The 22,660-nt window shown below is 34.7% G+C and overlaps 1 protein-coding gene across 1 annotated transcript; it reads left to right on the plus strand.

Moving 5' to 3' along the window:
• The first annotated feature begins 4,495 nt into the window (after positions 1-4,495).
• LOC137924482 (lachesin-like) lies at positions 4,496-22,205 on the plus strand. Its single transcript, XM_068767867.1, has 7 exons — positions 4,496-4,526; positions 5,502-5,704; positions 13,554-13,655; positions 14,185-14,293; positions 18,425-18,536; positions 19,703-19,881; positions 21,855-22,205. The coding sequence occupies exons 1-7, from the start codon at positions 4,496-4,498 to the stop codon at positions 21,956-21,958; spliced, it is 840 nt and encodes a 279-aa protein (XP_068623968.1). The 3' UTR covers positions 21,959-22,205.
• Positions 22,206-22,660: the final 455 nt, after the last annotated feature.

Here is a 22,660-nt window from a genome sequence, read left to right on the forward strand (position 1 = left end):
CTTCAGTAGATTCGTCATATTTACAGATTTCTAGTACAACTGCTGGGTTTGAAGAATTTATTTCCACAAATACATTTCGATGCTGTATAGATCTGTTTCTGTAAGCATATTATCAAATTAGAACTTGAACAAATGTAGGGATTTGTACTACAACAAAAATTTTGTTTTAAAAAGTATATTTATTCTTATTATTGAATGTTTGAATATTTCAAAATAATGTAAACATTAATTTGGGTATATAAATAATCTCGTGATGAAAGTGAGGTTTAAATGGCTCTCTTTTTACAGGTTAAGAAAGGGCGACAGCAATGTCGCTAGAGGGTCAACGATGCTTATGCGTCGTTGTGTTACTTATTCACACCGTTACAGGAGCTGGAGAAGGTTAGTATTACAATTTTAATCTGGTAATAATAATGTCACAAATGAGGAGAAACGCAGAAAGACCAAGGTTTCTACGCCGCTCTACATGACACGTCTGAAGTTGAAGTGAACGGGGCAAATAACCTGTGCAATCGATAGCCATTGGAGCTGAAAGGTTCTCAGTAAGAAAAGGACCAATATTTAGCCACTTCCGTACATGCAGCGGTAGTCGTGCAACAAATGCACCGCCCACCAGTCCGCTGACAAATGCGTATACGGCAAACAATGCGAATTACACTACTGCCACCGCCAAACTACTCAACACATGTTTCACACCTTAACTCGGCATCTTCAGGAGTTATGTTACACCGATTAGTGCCAAACACAGAGTCTGTGATACGCATTTGTGGCGGGCGGTGTATTTGTTGCACGACTACCGCTGCATGCGCGGAAGTGGCTAAATATTGGTCCTTTTCTTACTTAGGATGGATTTCCGCAAGGTACCGCCTGATTTCATTAAATATGAAAGGTTCTCGATGCGACCAGTTGGACCGTTCACTTAGTTAAGTACACAGGAAGTCGTTGAATGCAGACAGTGTAAGACTGGTCTTTCTGGCGATTGACGGAAGCCTATGTCATGCAGTGGGCGTCTATCGAGCCTCTCTAACATATTCCTAATTAATTGATTACAATTTCCCCAAAGTTCTCTACTATTAAGTTATATCACATATATACAGTACACCTGCCGGCAATCTAACATTACAGTCTCTACCAACTGCGTAATCACCCACCATTAGGCCCTTTTGCTAGATCAGTGTCAATGATCATGTGGTGGTGAAATAAAATAAACGGATGCAATTGAGAAAATCCTAATTTATTGTTCACACGACCACTATACAAAGGTAGGCGCGACGGAGAAAGAGTTTATTATGGCGGGCTTGCGTGTGCGTTGATGTGCGGTTGGACCGAGAGTGAGAGAGACGCGCGCGCCAACCGACCTCGGATCCGGGCCGCTGGCTTACGTCACATCGTTGATGCGCTAGGGCGCGCATGTTGCCGCCGCGGACAGGACAGTCCGACGTAGTGGGACTGTCCGCCATAATCACTTACTCGACGCCGAACGTCCGGCATCGGACCAGGACAGGCTGATGAACATGTCTCACGTCTGGAGTTGATCACATAGCCCCTACGTATCCGACACCAATGACCAATACCCACCGCTCAGGTAATAAGCTAGCTACTGGTATGTATAGTACTCTAACTAAACAACCGTATCCGTTGCGTACCGACTGAAGCCATATCTCTCCAGTTAGTAATAAAAAGACCAGTTGAAAAGTAAATGAAAATAGAAGAGTAAATGAAATTTCCCCGTAGATTAGCTTGTTGAAGTGGAAGTATAAAGCTACAAAGCTAGCAGAACAGATGGCTATTAAAGCCTTAAAGGTCTCTAATTGAAATCACGGACCGGCAAGTATACGACGGCCGCCCACAAGGTGGACAAACAACCTTGATAAAGCTATCGAATGCCTTAGGTTGCTTTTGACCGTTCCTATTTCAAATCTATAACGAAGGCATTAGTCCAGCATTGGACATCTTATGACTAATGACGGTGAATACATTTTATTAATCACTGCTATCCACACTAATCCGTTTTCTACCTTGAGATGAAATAAGATCATTTATACGTTCGTAATATCTCTTAAACGTTACAGGAAACTAAAAAGAATAAAAAACAAAAGTAACATTCTATTCAGTAAGTACAAAGCGTGAAAACTATGAGTTGAAATATACAAGTCTTTTCTTAGGAAACCGGAAGCATAAAAAGCAAGGAAAACATTATCGCAGCTAATATAAACTCTACCATAACATTGTAACATTGATCAGTCTACGCGATGCAAAATAATATAAAATATCAAATTAAATATTGATGTATTTTCATAAATAATTAAAAGAACAAATAACATATTTAAATCAAAGTTATTAATAAAGAAAACATAATAAAAAGGTGCTGTAATAAAACCAAATATAACCATGAATGTAGATGAAAGAAACAAGTGATGTGTGAAAGGAAATCAGAACGCGATGAATGAAAGAAATTGTTAAGAATTAATAAGATTTTTTCCGAAATTGTAACATCCTTGCCTCACAGTTTATAGTAGATTTTAGACTTATTTACTTTCTCTCTTATTCACATTTCTATTCAATTTGTCTTATTTTAGGCAATCAGGTTTCAGTAGCTGTCTACCACTATCATGACGTCATCCATCCATGGCATGTAGGCTCGTTTCTATCCGAGTCTTGCCTTTCTAAGACCATTCGCTAGTTCTTATTTCGATGCATTAAAGTAGCTCTACAGTTCCCTCTTCAATTAAGACTTCTTTGAAGATAATTTTGGTTAAGAAAAAGACCAATATTTAGCCATTTCCGCACGTGCAGTGGTAGTCGTGCAACAAAGTGCACCGCAGAGTCTGTGTTTGTCACTAATCGGTGTAACATAACTCCGGAAGATGCCCCGTGGAGGGGTGAAAAACGTGTTGAGTGATTTGGCGGTGACAGTTGTGTGATTCGCATTGTTTGCCGCATACGCATTTATCAGAGAAAAGGACCAATATTTAGCCGCTTGCTAAATATGTGTCCTTTTCTTAAGTAAGAAAAAGTGTTTTTACATTATTGTTCAATATCCGTTCATGCAGATTTATACTGACAGAAGTAATTTGCCTGTCATAAGGAATAAAAATTATTACGTAACATATTTTGAAGAGTGATTGATTGATGAACTGTGATTATAAATAGATAAAACAGCTTATGTATGTTTGCTTATATATATATATATATATATATATATATATATATATATATATATATATATATATATATATATATATATATATATATATATATATAGAATAATCCCTTTAAAGCTTTTAAACCTATAATCAATCATCTTGTATGTTTAACATTTACCTTGAAACTGTGATATCTTTCAGTGATAACGTGTTATTCACACGATATGTTTTTATTTATTAATTTATTCCTGTATACATATATTTAAAGCGGTATTAGATTAATATTTCAGTATTACAATCATTGTTAGAGAAGTTACAATTGTATTTTTTATTAATTATAATTTACAAAAGACGTGATGTTTCAAAATACACTGTCGAATGTTCACTGCAGGTTTATGACTGTAAAAGAGCAATGACAAATGAGAATACAAATAAAAACAACATCAAAGCATTGTTATTGGAAAGGTAAATATAAGCAGATAGTTTAATCAGGTCAAACGATTTCCGTTATCATAGAAACAATGCCTAGGCGAACGAACAATGTCGGTCCAACGGAGTCAAGCATTAGAAAAGTAACAATAACGATAAATATAACTGGAGTTGGAGAATTCATTGTCTGAGGAGTTCAGATTGTTTTAAATTATTTGCGATGTTAAACATTAAATACATTTTGTTAACATTCGATTATTTATCTTCGAAATTTATTTTATAACGATTTTTAATAAACATAATTGTAATGAGTTTATCAGTGACAAATAGTAATAAGTCGCAAGAGTAAACTGGTTGAAGTAAATACAGTAAGGACTAATGTTACCCTTTATGTTGGTAGACTAGAGAATATCCTCGCTAATAAAGAATGAAAGAACGTCACCAATATTCCTCAAGTTTTGCAGAAGTATTATAATACAATCCCTAAAAATAAAATATAGAATATAAGAACAATTGTAAATAAAAAAATGGCAAATAGTGTTAATAAAAATAAGTGTATATAAAACAAAATATGTAGAATAGAATAAAAATAAAAAATGTAATATTTAGAAATGAGGTGATGAAAGATAGGTATTGGATTAAAGGGAAATGTAGAAGAAATGTAGAAAGAATGAAAAAGAACGAAAGATCGTAAAATTAATGGAAGAAGGGCGCAAAAATAAAATTATTTATTAAAAAAAATTAAAAAGAAACAACGTACATCAGTCGTTGATGGTCAGAGAACAGATATCCATGCAAGGGTTTATATAATAATCGCGTCTAAAGAAAGAATATCTAATAGATTCAGGCGTTACCTTGCGGAAGTCCATCTTAACTAAGAAAGGGCCTGTACCTGTAGCTAGCCACCTTAGAGTAAGAAGATGATGGAAGAAAGGCGAGGAAAGAAAGAAGGTATAAAAGGGCAAAACAAAAGATATTGTAAAGGACAAAAGTAAATAATGAAAGATATTGTGACGCGTGAAAGAGAGTGATAAATAAAGAAAAGACAGAAAAAAAAACCTAAGAAAGCGACTAATATATAGCTACTTCCGCTATGCAACAGTAGCCGGGCAATGACTCTCGTGAATTAGTGAATGAATTCACTCGGTGTTTAGAACTAGTCGGTGTAACATCTCCTAAGAATACCCCGTCGAGAGGTGAAACACGTGTAGAGTGAATTAACGGTGGTAGTTGTGTTTCGCATTGTTTGCCGCACGCGCATTTATCAGCGGGCTGGCGGACGGTGCACTTCATTGCACGACTACTGCTGCATAGCGGAAGTAGCTATATATTAGTCCCTTTCTTAGATAAAGAAAGAATCACACCGCAATCGGTAGATCGTCAATCCGGCCCGGTCCGCGTATCGCATACATCACATATTTTAAACGCCACGTATCACAGTTTTATAATCTTGTGAGTAATATTTGTAAAAATTGTATAAAAATATACACATTTTATTTAACCTTTAAATACTACAACTAGGTATAAAGTTTTTAAAATACAATTATTTCCTATTAACTTTTTTAATTGATTGTCTATCTAGTTAATTTATTTTGTAAGTCGTACACTTTTAAAGTCATTATTTTTTTATATTTACCGTATATAAAAACATTTAATATTTAAGGTTATTATCATAAAATATACTGTGTAGATTCAAACGATTGAATTTAATCAATAAAACACTAGAAAAACAATGTGGAGTTTGTATATTGAGATAACGTAAAGATGTGTGGCATCTAAAATTAGATAACATTTGCGGTTTGCGGGCTGGGTTGAACTGACGGTCGAGTGTAGAATCTAAAATAGCCTTTTTATATATTAGGCATAAGATTTTTTTTTAACAAATCCTTTATGAATTTATATTCTAAAATAAAATTTCATTTTCAGGGCCATCCCCGTCGTTATCTCCTTCACCGTCTACCTTGAAGCCGGAACAGAACGAACTAACTGTGACGTTCCCGCCTTTAGATGAGTTCTTCGATAGCACGCCGGAGAAACATTTTGGGACAGAGAACAATACAATCGTCACCTCGCAAACAGGATCCACAGCCCTTCTGCCGTGCGTCATCAGAAACATTGGCGATGGTATCGTAAGTACTGACAATTTACTACTTAAATATAGCTTAAAACAATGAAATTTGACCGCCTTTCAAAAGTCACTGTACTGTAGGCTTTAAAAAATAATACTGTAATAATATTGCTACATAAAAAGCCGCTATAAGTGAAAGTTCCCGCGGACGTCGTCACAACGCTCAACCGTTTGCTCGTCTCGCCCTCTCGTCTCGCTCACTCGCACGGCGTGCACTATACGCGCTCTTGCTTGCGCCTTGGCAGGTAGCCAAGGCGCAGCACGTGCGCCCGCGGCCGTTGCAGTTCTCGGGGAGTCGGATTTGAACTAGGGTACGATGCGCAACCGCTCGTAGGCGCATTATTCATTTTCCGCGCACAAATTATGTTAATTATTCAACAAACGTTTTTCCACATCACAGTACTTAACACTGTGATCTAAAAGTAAGATATTTTATAAGAAATATATAATCTTTATTTATTCTTCCAAATCAATTTCAACCCCTTTACAGAAATCCGTACTAGAAAACACACTTTTTCCGACACTTTTTCTAGTCTTCGTAACAATCGGAATAGCTTTTTTCCTGTATAGCCTTTAAGACCTTCGATTCAGTTTTTATCTCCTTAATCGTGTCATAATAGCATATACTCATTGGCCTATTGATTTTTCTGAATAGCCAGAAGTCGTATAAAATCAAATCAGGCGAATACAGTGGTTGTGGAGCGCATTTTTTTTTCCAAAAGTTAAGCGATTTTTGCACCAAACAAGACTTGATACGTTTGTCTAAACACGTGTAGCTCGAGGATAGTTAAACGTAATGAAAAACGGACTCTTGGCAAATATTATAGACAGTTCTGCTAATCTAGGAAAAAATACCTTCTATCCTAATGCCTGGGAGATTTAAATGACAATTTCAATTTACTTTTTGATCATAGTCTGTATTATTATTTCGGTTTCCGCGATTATCACAATATATTTAAAAAATAAAGATATACTTCATTTAAAATAATTTATTTTAAAATTTTAACTCTAACACAAATATGAACTATGGTTATTTCATCTGTTATCTATTACCATAAATTTGAATTCTTTTTCATATTGTTAAATCATCAAATTAATATCACTATACACATTACATTGTTACAAGACCCATCACTACTTATATTTGGCTGAAACATATACCAGGTCTTTTGCATGGGGTTGATAAGGGCTTGTAGCTTAAAATACTTATTCACTTGACCCTATTTTCGTCTCCGGCTGACGAACTCAGCGGAGTCCGTTGCCTGAGTATACTTAAGTTTTCTTGAAGTTAGGTGCACTATATGTTTCGGGTGAACTTACTCTCAACTGTTAACTGAACTAAAACTTGTAATTTTCATGTTTACGTGTCGTATAGATAATTGAATTAAATATAATGTTTCATGTAATACACAGGGACACTCTGATATCCAAGTCACAGGCTACGCCTAGGTTTGACTAGAAACACTAGAGAAATCCAATGTAATCAATCATTGTATAACACATTGTATTCAGCTATTAATAATCAAACGTTACGAAATAATATTAAGTTTACATATATAATCTGTAGATGTGTAGCAAAACATACTTTAATCAACGCAACTCAAAGATTCACATTAAAAGTAACTTTGATTTTTTTTAAATTAAAATATATCTTACTTAGTCTTACAAAGTCATTGTTGTCAATATCATTTCAGATGTAAGACGTCGTGTATAAATCTGTGAGATTCTTTTTAGGGTCCGGTAGGTTTTAAGAGGTAATAACAACACGAAGTCCGAAACAGAAATGTGTACATTTCTGTTTCGGACTTCGTGTTGTTATGTAACATCTGAGCTTCGCCGGTTTTTATACTTATGTTAATGATAAATTTTATTTTTGTCAAATTCCCCTTTTCAATGCGTAGATTCAACGCGATGATGACGTAATGTTGCTTCTTTAATACAGATATAAATAAAGAATTATATTTCTGTGAAAATTCTCTTTTCGATGTGCCGCTGACGATGACGTTATGTTTCACAGTAATACCGACGTAAATAAAGAATTATATTTCTGTGAAATTCCCCTTTTTGATGCACCGTTGACAATGACGTAATATTGTTCCTATAATAAAGATGTAAATAAAAAATTACATTTCTGTGAATTCCCATTTTTGATGCGCCGCAGATGATGACGTTATATTGCTCCTATAATAAAGATGTAAATAAAGAATTATATTTCTGTAAGATTCCCCTTTTTTATGCGCCATTGACGATGTCGTAATGTTGCTCTTACAAGCCTCTTCTATAGATATATTGTAGGTTGAAAGTGGACTTCATCCTCCATCTTACAATGTCCTTCAATATTCACTTATATCTATAGTTGTTTTACCCTGCAGGCGTACGTACTCCACTGTGCTTAGCGATCAGTGGTCTCCGCTGTTCTGCCAGCTTTGTGGACTGTCTATGAACACATTGTCAATTCACTAGGCTACGTTGGTTATTTTTGTTCGTCGACGGATTTCTCTCTTACTGATTTTATTTCGTAAAGAAATCCGGAGCAAACCCCTCTGCATGGCTCCATGATCGTGAGCTTTTGAGATTCCAATGACAACTCTCTTCATAGTTCCTAGAGCACTAAGTCCTCTTTTACATTTAGCTCTTCTCTCTCCCTCTTACCCAATTCAGACCCCTCTTTGTCTAATAACACAAAAGACAGCCGGTAGTAAATATGAAGGTCACACGACCCATTTCACCCTATTAAAGTAACCATTTTAACATTTAAATTGGTTATTTTATTATATTGAAATAAGTTAATTTCTAGTACTAAATTTGGTTTCAATTTGTTTAAAAATAGCTGTTTTCATGTATGATCAACTCCTGATGTGTTTTTATTAATTCCCAATGATCAGAGACAATTCAATTTAAAAAATGTTCCCATATTACAAATTTTGTTACTTAGTCAAATTTTCTCCTTTTCTACATTAATGGCAATAAGTCACTATTTATGGCAGATACGTTTATGAATTATTTTCCATTACAAAATCTACATGAAACCGACATTATTTTGAAATTATTGGCCCTCCATACATTCATACATTTTTTTCATACCCGAGAGGTTTGAACTTCGCTAAAATAATATTTTTTGCATGTTTTTCAGAAATAAATTAATTTGCGATTTTTTTTAAATAAAAACTGCAAAACCTATTTATACTGTTTACTTTTTATCTATTAGCACAGTTAGTTTATAATAATAAAATAACAAAAAACCAATAGAAATCATTCATTTTTGGTCATAGTGTTCAAGACAGAAAAATAAGATGAGAAGAATAAAAAATCGACTTTTCTTTAAAAAATATATATCAAAGGTACTACTTGTGATATATTATGAATTACTATAAGACATTTCAAGGTTATCCATTCATTACCGGACACCCTGTATGTATATATATATATATATATATATATATATATATATATATATATATATATATATATATATATATATATATATTTATATTAAAATACTATACATTACATATATAACGCTGAACTTAATTCCGAAAGCATTCTCTACCCTACTATACTAGTTATATACATTAGACAGTACAGAGATAAATAAATAAAGGTAGGTGAAACAAGTCAATATCGTAAGCAACTAGAAATAAAATTAAAAAGTGAAATCAAATTGTGAGGGAAAATAATCACATAAAGAATCTGATGTTTTTATTTATTATTGTATTATATTTTATTTATTATAAGTATATAATATATGCTACGTGCATATGTATGTATGTTTGTATGTATGTATCTTTTGTACACATTAACTACCCATTATTTATACTTCTACTGTTTCGTGTGATAAGACTGCCCATTGTACTCTTTTGTTTATTATTATGAAACTATTTAAATGTATCCTGAAGTGTACAATAAACAATATTAAATAAAAAACACACCTTATATAAGTATACACAATGATTACTACTTACTATAATTATATATAAATATACCATGATATATTAAATTTCAATCCAGACAAACTATTAAAATGATTCCATTTTTAAAATTATGATATCATTAAAATGAAAATAAAATTGTTACAATGCGCGCAACATTTTTTTTTCTTACTTAAAAGAAATTCGTAAAAACTCAATGTCGATGAGGCGCACTATTGGATCGTCAAGATACATCTTCCCAATTACTGGCGCGTATACATTCACTAACAAAAGATCTAGTTGATAAAATGATATTTATTGCGAACGTTTCACTTAGTATCGAAAAATATAATTATGAGAATATTTAAAAAAATTATTTATATTAAAGAAATAAATCAAATTAAAAAAGTCACAACTCCTTGATTATTTTTACACAAGATCAGGGTGTGATCTAGCATAATACCGCAGAACCTATATTGACTACTAGTATACCACTGTAGAACTTGTATTGAGAACCACCTCTAAGACAACTTTAACATCTTTATTAATACTACCACTGTAAGATTAATACCATCTAGGATATTTTCAGAACCTTGATAGGTAGCTAGGTTACTACTGCATGACTTTTAGGAGCTACTAGGGTACCACTGAAATTCCTCTAAGAGCATCTGGGATACCAAAGTAGGATATTTATAGACCTCTCTAGTACCAATATTGGACTTTTATAAGACGCAATTGCATCTCTGCAGAACTTGCACAGTCCGCTAAACTACAATTAAGGACCTGAATGTGCCTCTGAGATACCACAGAAGGATCTTTTTAGACTAATATACCACTACACGACATTTACAAGTCGCTAGCGTGCTTCAGAACATGTATCAGCCCCTGTGATATCATTGTAGTGTTATAAGTTTCTAGAGTACCGCCATATAACCTTTATAGGCCACAAGAGGATTCAGGATCTTTATAGTTCCCTAGGATACCACTACCGGATCTATGTAGGTTGGCAAAGTAAAACTGCATAACCTATATTTTCTACTGGATAACCATTGAACGACCTGTATGATCCTTTAGGATAACTCAGTAGGATTTTTAAAGACACCTAATATACTACTTTAGTACTTTTATAAGCTGCCACGATACCACTGCAGGGTCCACACAGGCCGCTAGACTACAGCTGCATGACCTTTATAGACTACCAAGGTACCATTAAAGAACCTGCATGAGTGTCCAGGATACCAAAGAAAGATATTTACAGACCCCTAATATACTACTACACGACTTTTATAAGTCGCTAGGGTCCCACTGCAAGACCTGTATTATTCTCTAGGATACCAGAGAAGAATATTTATAGATCCAACTGTAGGACTTTTATACGTTGCTAGAATACCGCTGTAGAACATGTATCAGCCTCTAGGATATCCCTGTAGGATTAGAGGCCCCTAGGTTTCCACTGAAGAACTTACATAACCCACTAGGATACCAATGCAGGACCTTTATTGTTCGTTTGGATATTATTGCAGGATCTTCATAGGTCACCATGTTACCGCTGTAGGACCTTTATAGGTCTTTAGGATACCACAACGGAATCTTTATTTACCCCTAATTTATCACTTTAGGACCGAAGAATACGGCTGCAGGATCTGTAAGAGCCAATAGGATACCACTTTAGGATTTTAGGTCCCCAGGTTACCGCTGTAGGACTTGTATAAGACTCTAAAATACTAGTGAATAACACGCATATAAACATAATAACATTTTTACTAGTTTGGTAGTTAACGATACATAAAATATAATATTAACAAAATAAAGTAATTATTAAAAAATGTTGTTTTTTTTTTCAGTTATAGAGTGGTAGAACATTGTTTATCACAGTATGAAATTTAAGCGAATAGTTGTTGAATAAAATGTTATAAACATAAGCTCTTGTTTCAAATTATTAGCGAATTAGTTCGAAGTGATAATGTTTCACTTGTCAAACATTAAATTTCAATTATTTTACGCTGTCGTACGTAAAATTTGAAGTGAAACCGCTTGTTCGACACAAAAAGAATTACTTTCAGCCTAATTCGTCTCGCTGCGAGGGCATCTGGTTTTATTTAGGTCGCACCCGATTCTGATTATCCAACGAAAAGGTTCGCTCGCTCGACACTTCTTCGCTTATGAGTGAAAAAAAAATTCCCACACTATTTTATTGTGACGAAAATCGTTTGACAATTTTCTCGTTATATGTTTAACATTAAATTTGTGGTAAGCATGAAAACGTTTTTCAGATAGAATTTTTCGTTTTGCACGATATTTCTTAAGGCAGGCTGAAGGCGACAAGGACATCTGTTCATGTTAAGGGCACACCCCCTATGCTACATTTACCAGCCTGTGGTCTTTATTCCAGAATCCTGAATTTTCAGCAATCATCTGTTCTTCACAGCTCCTTTATTTTATCTTTAAATACGATTCTTCCTCGTCGAGATCTCCCAACCATAACTGAGCAACTGTGAGCTTGATAAAATAGGCAGAAATTGAGATATCACTTTTCAGCATAGACTGAACTGGTGTTTTTAATACTACTCATTAGGAATCTGAATTGATGAATTTCATAATTATTATTTAGTCTTTGATCCTAAGTCCTTTTCCAGAGGAGAAATTTTGAACCAATTAAAAAAATTATCAAAAAAAGTGTATTATTCTATCCAAAAATACTATATTTTTAATGCGTGGACTTAAATTTTGTTGATGCTCACTCAGGAAGCTAATTATTGTTGCGTACTCTTTATAAAATCAAACTTGTAAAGAGCAACTGTTGAGTTTCTCGCAGGTTCTTCTTAGCATAACTGCCTTCCGAATCGGTGATGGTTTCCTAGCTTTTGATTTCAATTGAGAATTTTCAAGTGCTTGTAATAGCATATTGGTACAAAGAATATTTTTATTTTGATAAGAAATATTTAGTTTTTTTCGATGTTTTACTTTACCTACAATCTCTATGGCTATTCTATTTGAGATATCTGTTCTTTAGTTGTTAACAACAATATGTTCCACTGCTCTAACTGCTCCTGACAAAATTTTCATGCCATCACTACTTAACAAAATGTCTTAATAAACTTTAGTTCATTACATAAAGTGTTTTGATTGAAGTCGTCAAACATCAACGCCAGTGAAGATCAATATTTGTAAAACTACCGTTTGTTCTGCTACATTGTGTTTTCGTGTCTGATGCTAGTGAATTTCAAAGCAGAAATGATTATGATATTTAGTCGATTTAGCCAAATATATGTGGGGATATATACTATAAACGCTAGATTGTGCAGGCGAGTTGGCTATAGTAATGTGGACGCTGCCGCCTGTTCTCTGGTAACTTGTTTATGCACAGTAACAATCCTATGTAATTATTGCCCAAGGCGAGAATTATATAAGATTATATCTAAGGAATTGAACCCGCGATCTACGATTGAAATTTTCAGTCCTTTAGGCTACCACTGATTTACACTGATGATGATATACTCGTATAAAAGAACGGAAAAGAGTCGGCTCAGCTATGCTGTTGGAACGGCGTTTTCACGCAGTGCTACTGCTTGTGCCTTTACTAGCTTACTAAGGTGTTACTTGGAAAGTTGTTTTGTGTTGGAAAGTTGTGTATGTGTGTATGTACGTGCGTATGTGTGTGTGTTTCTTTATACACATGTTTGTAGGTATGCACTTAACTGTACCATGTTAATAGTTGAAATAGCGACTGAAGTTTAAAAGTTTTCGGTATGCTTAAATATTTTTTCTACTGAAAGCTTTTTCTTAAATAAGGCATTTTGTACTTCAATTTAAATAACTGTAAATTTAGATATTTTAATTATATAACGTGTTAACGAGATTTTCTATCGAGTGAAAAAAATTCTTTTTTACCGAAGCCATTTTATTCGTAACAATACGTATAATTTGAAAATGTTTGCGCAGGTATCGTGGATACGAAGAAAGGATTACCATCTTCTCACGGTCGGATTAACCACATACAGTTCCGACCAAAGGTTTCAGGCTATTCATCTGCAACACTCAGAGGTACATAGACTACAATTTTTATTATTATTTTATACACTTTATAATGTACAAAACATAATAATGTAATACCTAAGAAATTCTCAACCATTTGAGGTGTAATTATAAATTAATTAAAAGGAGTGATATGAGTAAATATGACAGAAGAAAAACAAATAATAGTATGATGTCCTTACAACATATATAAATTTTTAAAAAGGATATACCGTATATAAATTTACCAAAAATTAAATATACATACATACATACATACTTATATATATATATATATATATATATATATATATATATATATATGTGTGTGTGTGTGTGTGTGTATGTATGTATGTATGGATGTGTGTGTTTGTATGTTTGTTGGTATATATATATTTGTTCCTTTAAAGCTTTTATATATTATATTAAACAGCTGTATGTTGTATAAATATGGTTTTTAGTCTAAGGGTCTAAGAAACGTGGTTCAAATTCATTAGTTCAGTAGTATATATGTATCTAATGTTGTATTATTATAAAATAATAATTTATTTCCTGACAGGACTGGACTCTGAAAGTGAAATTCGTTCAAAAACGCGACGCCGGTGTCTACGAATGCCAAGTATCGTCGCATCCGCCAACGAGTATTTTTCTACGTCTCGACGTTGTTGGTAAACCTATTTTTTTTTACTTCTGCTCTTTTCTTCTTTGTTTCGTAATCTTCTTCTTACTATGATACTCTCTTTTAGATCTATTTTCTACGTTTTACAGTTACTTTTTATTTACGTAGTGTATGTACCTTTTTATCATTTGATATTATTTATATATTTCTATCTGCAACTGAAAAGATTTAAAACCAATATTAAGGAAAATAATTGAAAAAATATGTTATTTTATCCGAGAATACTATATTAATGTTAATGCGTGGAATTAAATGTTTTTGATGCTTACTAAGGAATCTAATTATTGTCAAAGACTATAAAACTATATTTGTATAGAGCAACTGTCGAATTTATCGCTTTCGGCTCTTTACAGCTGAACTCAGCCGATGTTAGCTTCGTGTAGGGACAACATTGCAGATTTTTGTATATCGATTTACAATTCGATAGTGATTGTAATAGCCTGTTGTAATACATAATGTTTTAATTTTGATGAAATGAAGAAATGTCTTAAATATTTAATGGAATCAGGCGTTACCTTGCGGAAGTCCATCCTAAGTAAGAAAAGGACCAATATATACCTTTATAGACCAATAGTGGCTAAATATTGGTCCTTTTCTTACGAAGAAATGTCTGTTTTTTATAACAGTTGCTGCCAACATTTTATGTTAATTGAAGATTCGAAAGTGCCTGTTTCAGTCTGCCTAATCGAGCAAAGAATATTATAATTTTGATTTAAACTGGATAAGTATCAAAATCTGAAAAAAATGTACAATTATTAGAGAGATAGGAAATAAAAAAATCGCGATTTCTGTAGACGAAGTTTACAAGAAGGCTCAAGGTGGAAAGAGCAATGCAGAGGGCTATGCTTTGAGATTCACTGTGAGATCTTTTCGGAAAAAATACGTAGTACCAAGATCGCAAACATTGGTAAAAAAATTGCTAATCTGAAATGGCAGTAGGTGTTTTCTAGGCAGTCGGTGGTAATTTCCTATTTATTAAAAATATTTTACAAAAAGAATTAGTATAACAAAAGGACTAGGTAGAAAAATGTGCAGAAATTTAGAACAATCGAGAAACACTAATATTGAAACTACGCATTTCACAGTCATCAATTACACGCGTTCTTTTTTTGAACAGTTTCCACAATCTAAATTTATCTATTTAACAGTCGCATATGTATTTATCGAACAAAAAAAGTCGTTTTATTCAAATTATTTTACAAAAATAAAGCCACAGACTAACGAGCAGAATAAAATCTACAAATAAGTTAAAAGATAGTTGACTATGAAATTTGATACTATATATATATATATATATATATATATATATATATATATATATTGAGGATTAATAGGTATTCAGCTAAGTCGCGTTCGATTTTGCACTGCATTCGCCTTATCGCCCGGTTGAAAGATAAGCTTAAGTGAAACTTGATGTCCGCAATCACACCATTTGCCAACGGCAAAACATTCCAGAGCAAACCAATGGAAGTATATTTTGTATATTACTTTCAATTTAAATATACATTCCATACCGACTTTTATATATTAATATATACCTATTACATTTTTAAACTGTTAATCTAATTTTTTACGAAAATTATTTATGAAGTTATTTTGTGTTAACATGTTTTTTATGTTTTTTTTTGCCGTTGACATACAACGTGTAACGTTATAAATTTTGTCGGAGATTAAAAACAAATACATATATACATGTACATGTATATATATATATATATATATATATATATATATACAAATATATATATATACATGTATATATATATATATATATATATATTTGTATATATATATGTGTGTGTGTATGTGTAAACCTCTTAAGAAGCCTCTTAATTATTCAACTGAGCGCAACGCGGCCATTACCTGACTTCATTGATGGTTTGGTGGGTTGTTACTTATAAAAAAAATCAAAATGTGTACACATAGGTACACACACGCACACACGTACAAGCACACACGAACACACACATGCACACGCACACACACACACGCACATCACACGCCCACACACGCACATCACACGCCCACGCACGCATACAAACACACACACACTTATGTTTGGGTGTGTGTGTGTGTGTACATATAAATAAATACATAAATATATGTATATATTTATAGCTAATAGAAACTAAAAATTAACGTTTAATCACAATATGCATTTAAGGGTTAAAAGCTACTAAAAAATTTATAATCGCGAATTGTAAGCACTAAATATTTTCTCATGTAGTGTCCCTCGGTATCTAAACACGAAAGTCTTTAACCAACGTGTGTTACTGTAATGACTGCACTAGAACATGGTCTCACTCTTGGCACAATTGGCAAATTTCCAGTCGTTCAACGAGCTATACAAATGGCTGCCTCGGATAACACGACGAGATTGAATCTAGGATTTTAACGTTCGTTCGAGCAAAACTCACCGACATCCAGTAAGGTAGTGAGCAAACCAGATGACCGATGAAACTAATTAAGAAAAGGACCAATATTTAGCCACTTACGCACATGCAGTGGTAGTCGTGTAATAAAATGCACCGCCCGCCAGCCCGCTGATAAATGCGTATGCGGCAAACAATGCGAATCACACAACCGCCACCGCCAAATTACTCAACATGTATTTCACCCCTCCACGGGGCATCTTCAGGAGTTATGTTACACTGTGATTATGTCCTGATCCTGATTCCATTAAAGACCGATGAAACCTTAAGGTTTCGAAAGAGGTACACACTCAAGAACAGAAAATCTTTTTAAGACAAAGACTTAGGGGCCAAGTTACTTTATACCGGTCTTACCGGGATAGACCTAGGTCCAGTATTGAACTTACAAAGGCTTAAATGGCAAAGATAATTAGTAAATGACATAAAATTTATATATATAAATTTATCTTGTAAGCTGTATTTAACGTAGGGCATACGTAAATACGTATAAAACTATATTGAACCAAATTTCTTTTGCATATTTTATATTTTCATTCAAGGTAATCTATATATACGATAGTTCAATTTGTTTTTGAGTTTGTTGCTATTTTATAGGAAGTGACTGAAATAACTTTTGTAGAGATGAAACTAAGTAAACCCAGAAGTTGGAAGATCAAACTTATGTGGTGAAATTGTTTCACTTCCCATACATTCATTTTTTTTAATATTATAATAAGGTAATATCGTCATACGGTGTTTGGTACTAATCGGTGTAACATTACTCCTGAGGATGTCCCGTGGAGGGGTGAAACACGTGTAGTGTGAATTAACGGTGGTTTTTGTGTAAATCGCATTGTTTGCCGCACGCGCATTTATCAGCGGGCTGGCGGGCGGTGCACTTTATTGCACGACTACTGCTGCATAGCGGAAGTAACTATAGATTAGTACCTTTCTTACTTAGGTAATATGTATCGAGGCCTCTGAGCTAAAGTTATAAATAAGGAGATCTATAGAAGAACTATGGTTATCGACGTACTCTAAGAGTTCCGCTCCTCTGGAATGGCAATATGCGAGTCACATCAAGAGAACTTCTAGAATCGGTAGACGCAGCTTGGGCAGATCCTCCACTATGTAGAACGGTGACATAGTCAAGGTAGCGGGTAGTAGATGATGGGCACCGCATCGTCGATCACTTCATGGAGATCTTTGGAGCTAATATGATGATGAAAAATTAATCAAATTTACTAATTTTATTCACCTTTTTCCACAAACAAAAAATAATATGAATTGAAAACGAAACTATATTAAGTTTTGTGTTTTTAAATCATAATATTTTAAATAACATCAAATTCAAACATATAGGCGCTGTTCATGTAAAAAACTGTTTTTCCTTCCCAAATGCATCGTGATAAAAATCAAAACAAATATCTCAAATATCGTCAGAAAAAGTAGGTATTTTCCTAGTTAAACGCCTAAATAAATTCTCGGTAAAGTAGATGAAAATGTAAAGAAAATGGCATACGATCTTTTCACAGGATAAACAAGAAAAAACAAAATCGTAGAACCTTTCTCTGAAACTCAATGTACACTTGCGGGGCTGATTTTATAAGCAAAAAATTATTCGCGGCAAACATCTGTTACCAACAATACATCAATGTTACGCTTTCGCGAGTTTCACTTGACAGGCTAAAATAAATGTTCATTCGCAGAGGCCCGAGCGCAGATATCCGGCCCTACGGAGAAATACCTGAAGCCGGGGTCAACTCTACGACTACAGTGCTCTGTTGTACAGACAACAGAAGCTCCTGCTTTCGTGTTTTGGTCAGTAAATTCATTTAGCAAGATTTGTTTTGCCGTTGCTCCTCAAACTTCCTACGAAACATTTTCATCATTGATTGGTTTTTGCTACGTGTATATATAGCCTTACATTATTAAAAATATGTATATGCGAATATTGGAATACTTGTAGATGAAGGTGTTTGACAAGTGTTGCTGGTGATGTCTTAGGTATCTATGGTTGTTTACGATGAACGTTCTAAGGCTAAAGTTAACCCAGAGATAAATATAGAAGTCAAGGTTTGGAGCTGTGCTACGTGATCGAACCAGAAATGAGGAAATCCACAGAAAAAACCACGTAACCCATAGAACCTCGAAGACAATTTTCTAGAAGAATTGCTAGTCTGTAGTGGATCTGTAGTGGTCTGGAGGGGATTTGGTCTTTGGTATCAAGACGTCATTGTCATGTACTATCTATTTTATATTCCGTTCTATCTTTACCAATGTTTACTATCTGTGAAAAATATTCTGAGGTTACCTATACCCTTCTGGTATAATTTATTACAAGTTTTCCAAGGATCCTATCAATTTCGGCATAGACTCTTCTACTGTACTTCTCTATCTGGGATCTCTTACACTAAACCACTAATTCTATGCGGTTGCATCATTTAAAGCACTCTGTTTCACATCGTTCTGGACTTTCGTTCACCAATAGATCTTTCACTGGCTCAAATATATGTCCATTGAGGATAACGTGACAGTTTTACTTTTATTTTTCTATAAATCTTTAATATTATCATTATGTCAGCCAACAGAAGTTCTCTGCAAGGAACAGCTTCTTTCAAAGAATTGCTCATCTGTAGTGTCAGTTAACTGGGTTCAACACGACCGTATTCCTAACGGTTGTTATAGCCGAAAGTTTCTTGAGTGGAGACCACTATCAAACGCAACGTATGTATACCCTATTAGCTGGGCCGACGACGTATTCAAGTTCTAAGGAAGTTACTGGATACGGGCAGTATAAGACCATTCATCGTGGCGATTTTTGGGGAATGACTATGTTTTTTGGTCTTACAGATGAGATGATGATGATATATCAGAGAAATAGAAATAGTAGTGTTGCTTTTTTTAAGAGAGTAATATCAGCTTTGCTGATATTGATAATGTAAGTTGATTCACGTCAAGTGTACATTGTACTGTTTTGTTATCAGGTATCATAACAGCAGAATGATAAACTACGACGTGGAGAGAGGCATCAACGTGACGACAGACCCTGCGCAGCGGCTGTCGGATCTCCTCATACCAGCTGCAAGCGTCTCCCACGCCGGCAATTACACTTGCGTGCCGAATAACGCAGTGCCGGCGAGTATATACGTCCACATATTCAATGGTAAGAATTTTAACATACCTGAAAGCTGGCCTGCATCTACCGCGACAGCTAAGCGCAGTGTCCGTGATTATATTGGTCATATATTAAAGATATAGTAAGATTACGTCTCCTCATTTCTAATTCGATCTCGCAGCGAATCTCCGAGCATAGCCTTCTCCATTGCTTTCTGGGTCTTGAGCTTTCTCATGAGGCCTATTGAAAGTAAAATGAGGATATACAAAAAATAACCAAGATCATCAACGCTCGTTCAGCCTATAGCCATTGGGGCAGAAAGGTTCACGAGTCGCGATCACCAGCCGGTAGACGCGGTGTGGGTAGGGATGTCGATAGGGATGACGATGTGATCATGGAATATGCCTATGCTTCGCCGTGGCCGTCTTCAGGCTGAAAAGAAGAAGATTAGGTTCACCTAATGGGCACGCCACCCACTAGGTAGACCAACGACATAATTAAGATCGCTGGGTGTGGGCATCGCAGAACCGGTCATCATGCTGATTTTTGGAAGACTTGCAGTAGGCGTCCATCGGAAAAAGAAGAAAAAAGAGAAGATTATACTTATATTATAATTGTGATTTATCTGAACTTACCAGAAACTTCTGTCATACTTAGTAATCTTAAGAAACGTTATGGCAGCAAATTTATACCGTATAAATTTTCGTCAATAACTGTTTAGTAAATTTTGAAAAATACTTGAGGGCATTTATCGGAGTATTAATGACTTAATAGCGCTCGCTAAGAAAACGATTTCTCTGTTGTCTAGTGACGACACAATCCACTTCACTGATGAAACAGTCCAATCGTGCCGCGGACGAAATTGCCGGCTATTTTCATATTTATGAGATCCCGATAGTAGCGTGAATTATTCTCCTCACTTAGGCAGCAACCAATTCGGTCAGACGGGAAGTGTTTACGTTTGCGGTAACGTCTTTCAGAAACTGCTTACATTTGGGATAAAACCGCAAAGTTTTTTTTGTACTACAGTTGTTTAGTAAACCGCTTTACTATCGAAGGTAGATAAATATTCTTTTCTACACATTGTTAGGTTATTATTATTTAGTAAAATATTATCAATATAATATAAGTACATATTCAGTACGGTTCAGTATTTACTGACCTGCGAAAGTCTCCGACGTAGATCTCTGGAAACGCTGCGGTGAGATGCCGATCGACCAGCAGATCAAACGCCGCAAGTGGAACTGGATAGGCCACACGCTCAGAAAGGACCTGATCACATACCGAGGCAAGCCCTAGAATGGAACTCTCAAGGGAAGCAAAAACGTGGCCGCTCATAGTAAACCTGGCGGCGGACGATCAGTTGGAGTGACCTGGAGAGAAGTAAAACGCGAAGCTCAAGACTGCTCGGGATGGTGACGTATTGTGGACGCTTTCTGCCCCATCATGGGGATATAGGAATAAATTATGACGTATTTAATAAACTGTTCCCTATTACATATATTTTCTAGATCACTTTTTTACTTCTTGCTCTTGTGGGTAGGTAAATATTTTTGTATACTGCTCCAGATTGCAATTAAAGGAAAATTATTTAGTGAATTGCTAAGTGGGTATGGATATATTTTTTCAGAGGAGTTTAGTTTTTAGTAAAACAGTCACGAAATCTCATGTGGGTAGGTAAAGAATCTCGTGAAATCTTCGCTTTTGCGAGTACAACATTAATATGTTAGAGGTCCAGGTATATTGTGGCACTTTTTTGTACAAAGACGATCTAAAAAATTGTAATGCGTGGGATTACTTATTTACCTGACATGTGTGATATGCTGGTCAAACCGGATATACCGGACATATGTTAATGACCCAAGTATAGTACTTCTCTTCAGCACGATCGATAGGGAAAACAATATGATAATATCTGATATTCTTAATGCTAGCATTCCTTCTAGTTTGAATTAAAACATCAAGACAGGGATTTCCAGTCTAATTCGTATCTGGAAGTCTAATTCTATTGTCGTTTGCAGGTGAAAATCCAGCTGCAATGCAATCTTCCTCACCAAACCTGAACTGCTGCAGAACTGGTCTACTTTGCGGAGTTCTATTAACGGCCCACCTTATTATCCGGTGACAAACAAACTGAATTATTTATCTTCATGTACATGTAATCTCTCGTCTAATTACTATGAAGTGTATAACATAATTTATGAGTGTAATTAAATTGATGTAAGCATTGATTTTGTTAATAAATTTACTGAGATATTGCTTATAATAACAGGGACGAAGACTGTTTAATTCGGTCTTTGGTATCAAGACGTCATTGTTTTATGTACTTTACAACTTTCTATTTTATCATCCGGTCTATCTTTACCAATGTTTACTATCTGTGAAAAATATCCTGAGGTTACCTTTACCGTTCTGGAATAATTTATTGCAAGTTTTACAAGGATTCTATCATTTTTAGTATAGACTCTTCTTCTGTACCTTTCTATCAGGGATCTCTTACACTAAACCAAGGCACACTGTTTCACACCTTTCTGGACTTTCGTTTTCCTGCCTTTCGAGATTGGATCCCGAATGAAAAGATTCATAGACTGATAAAAGTCGGAGCACAGCGGATTGGCAAGTTGAGGAGGCAGTGAGCAGTATAAATAGAGTGCAGAACAGCCTCAGGTTCTGGATTGGACACTAAGGTCATTCCCAGGGAGATGGACAGAGACTTGTTAATGTCAGAAGATGAACTGATGCCATATTTTCAACTGTTCCTATTTTAAATATGTAGGAGACAAATTTCTAGCAGTGGATGTTTTACAGCTTAAATTATTTCTTTAAC

This window comes from Battus philenor, unplaced genomic scaffold (assembly GCF_028537555.1).
Source record: "Battus philenor isolate CCGP_79_NKW_IND1 unplaced genomic scaffold, ilBatPhil1.0.hap1 SCAF_24, whole genome shotgun sequence".
NCBI lineage: Eukaryota > Metazoa > Arthropoda > Insecta > Lepidoptera > Papilionidae > Battus > Battus philenor.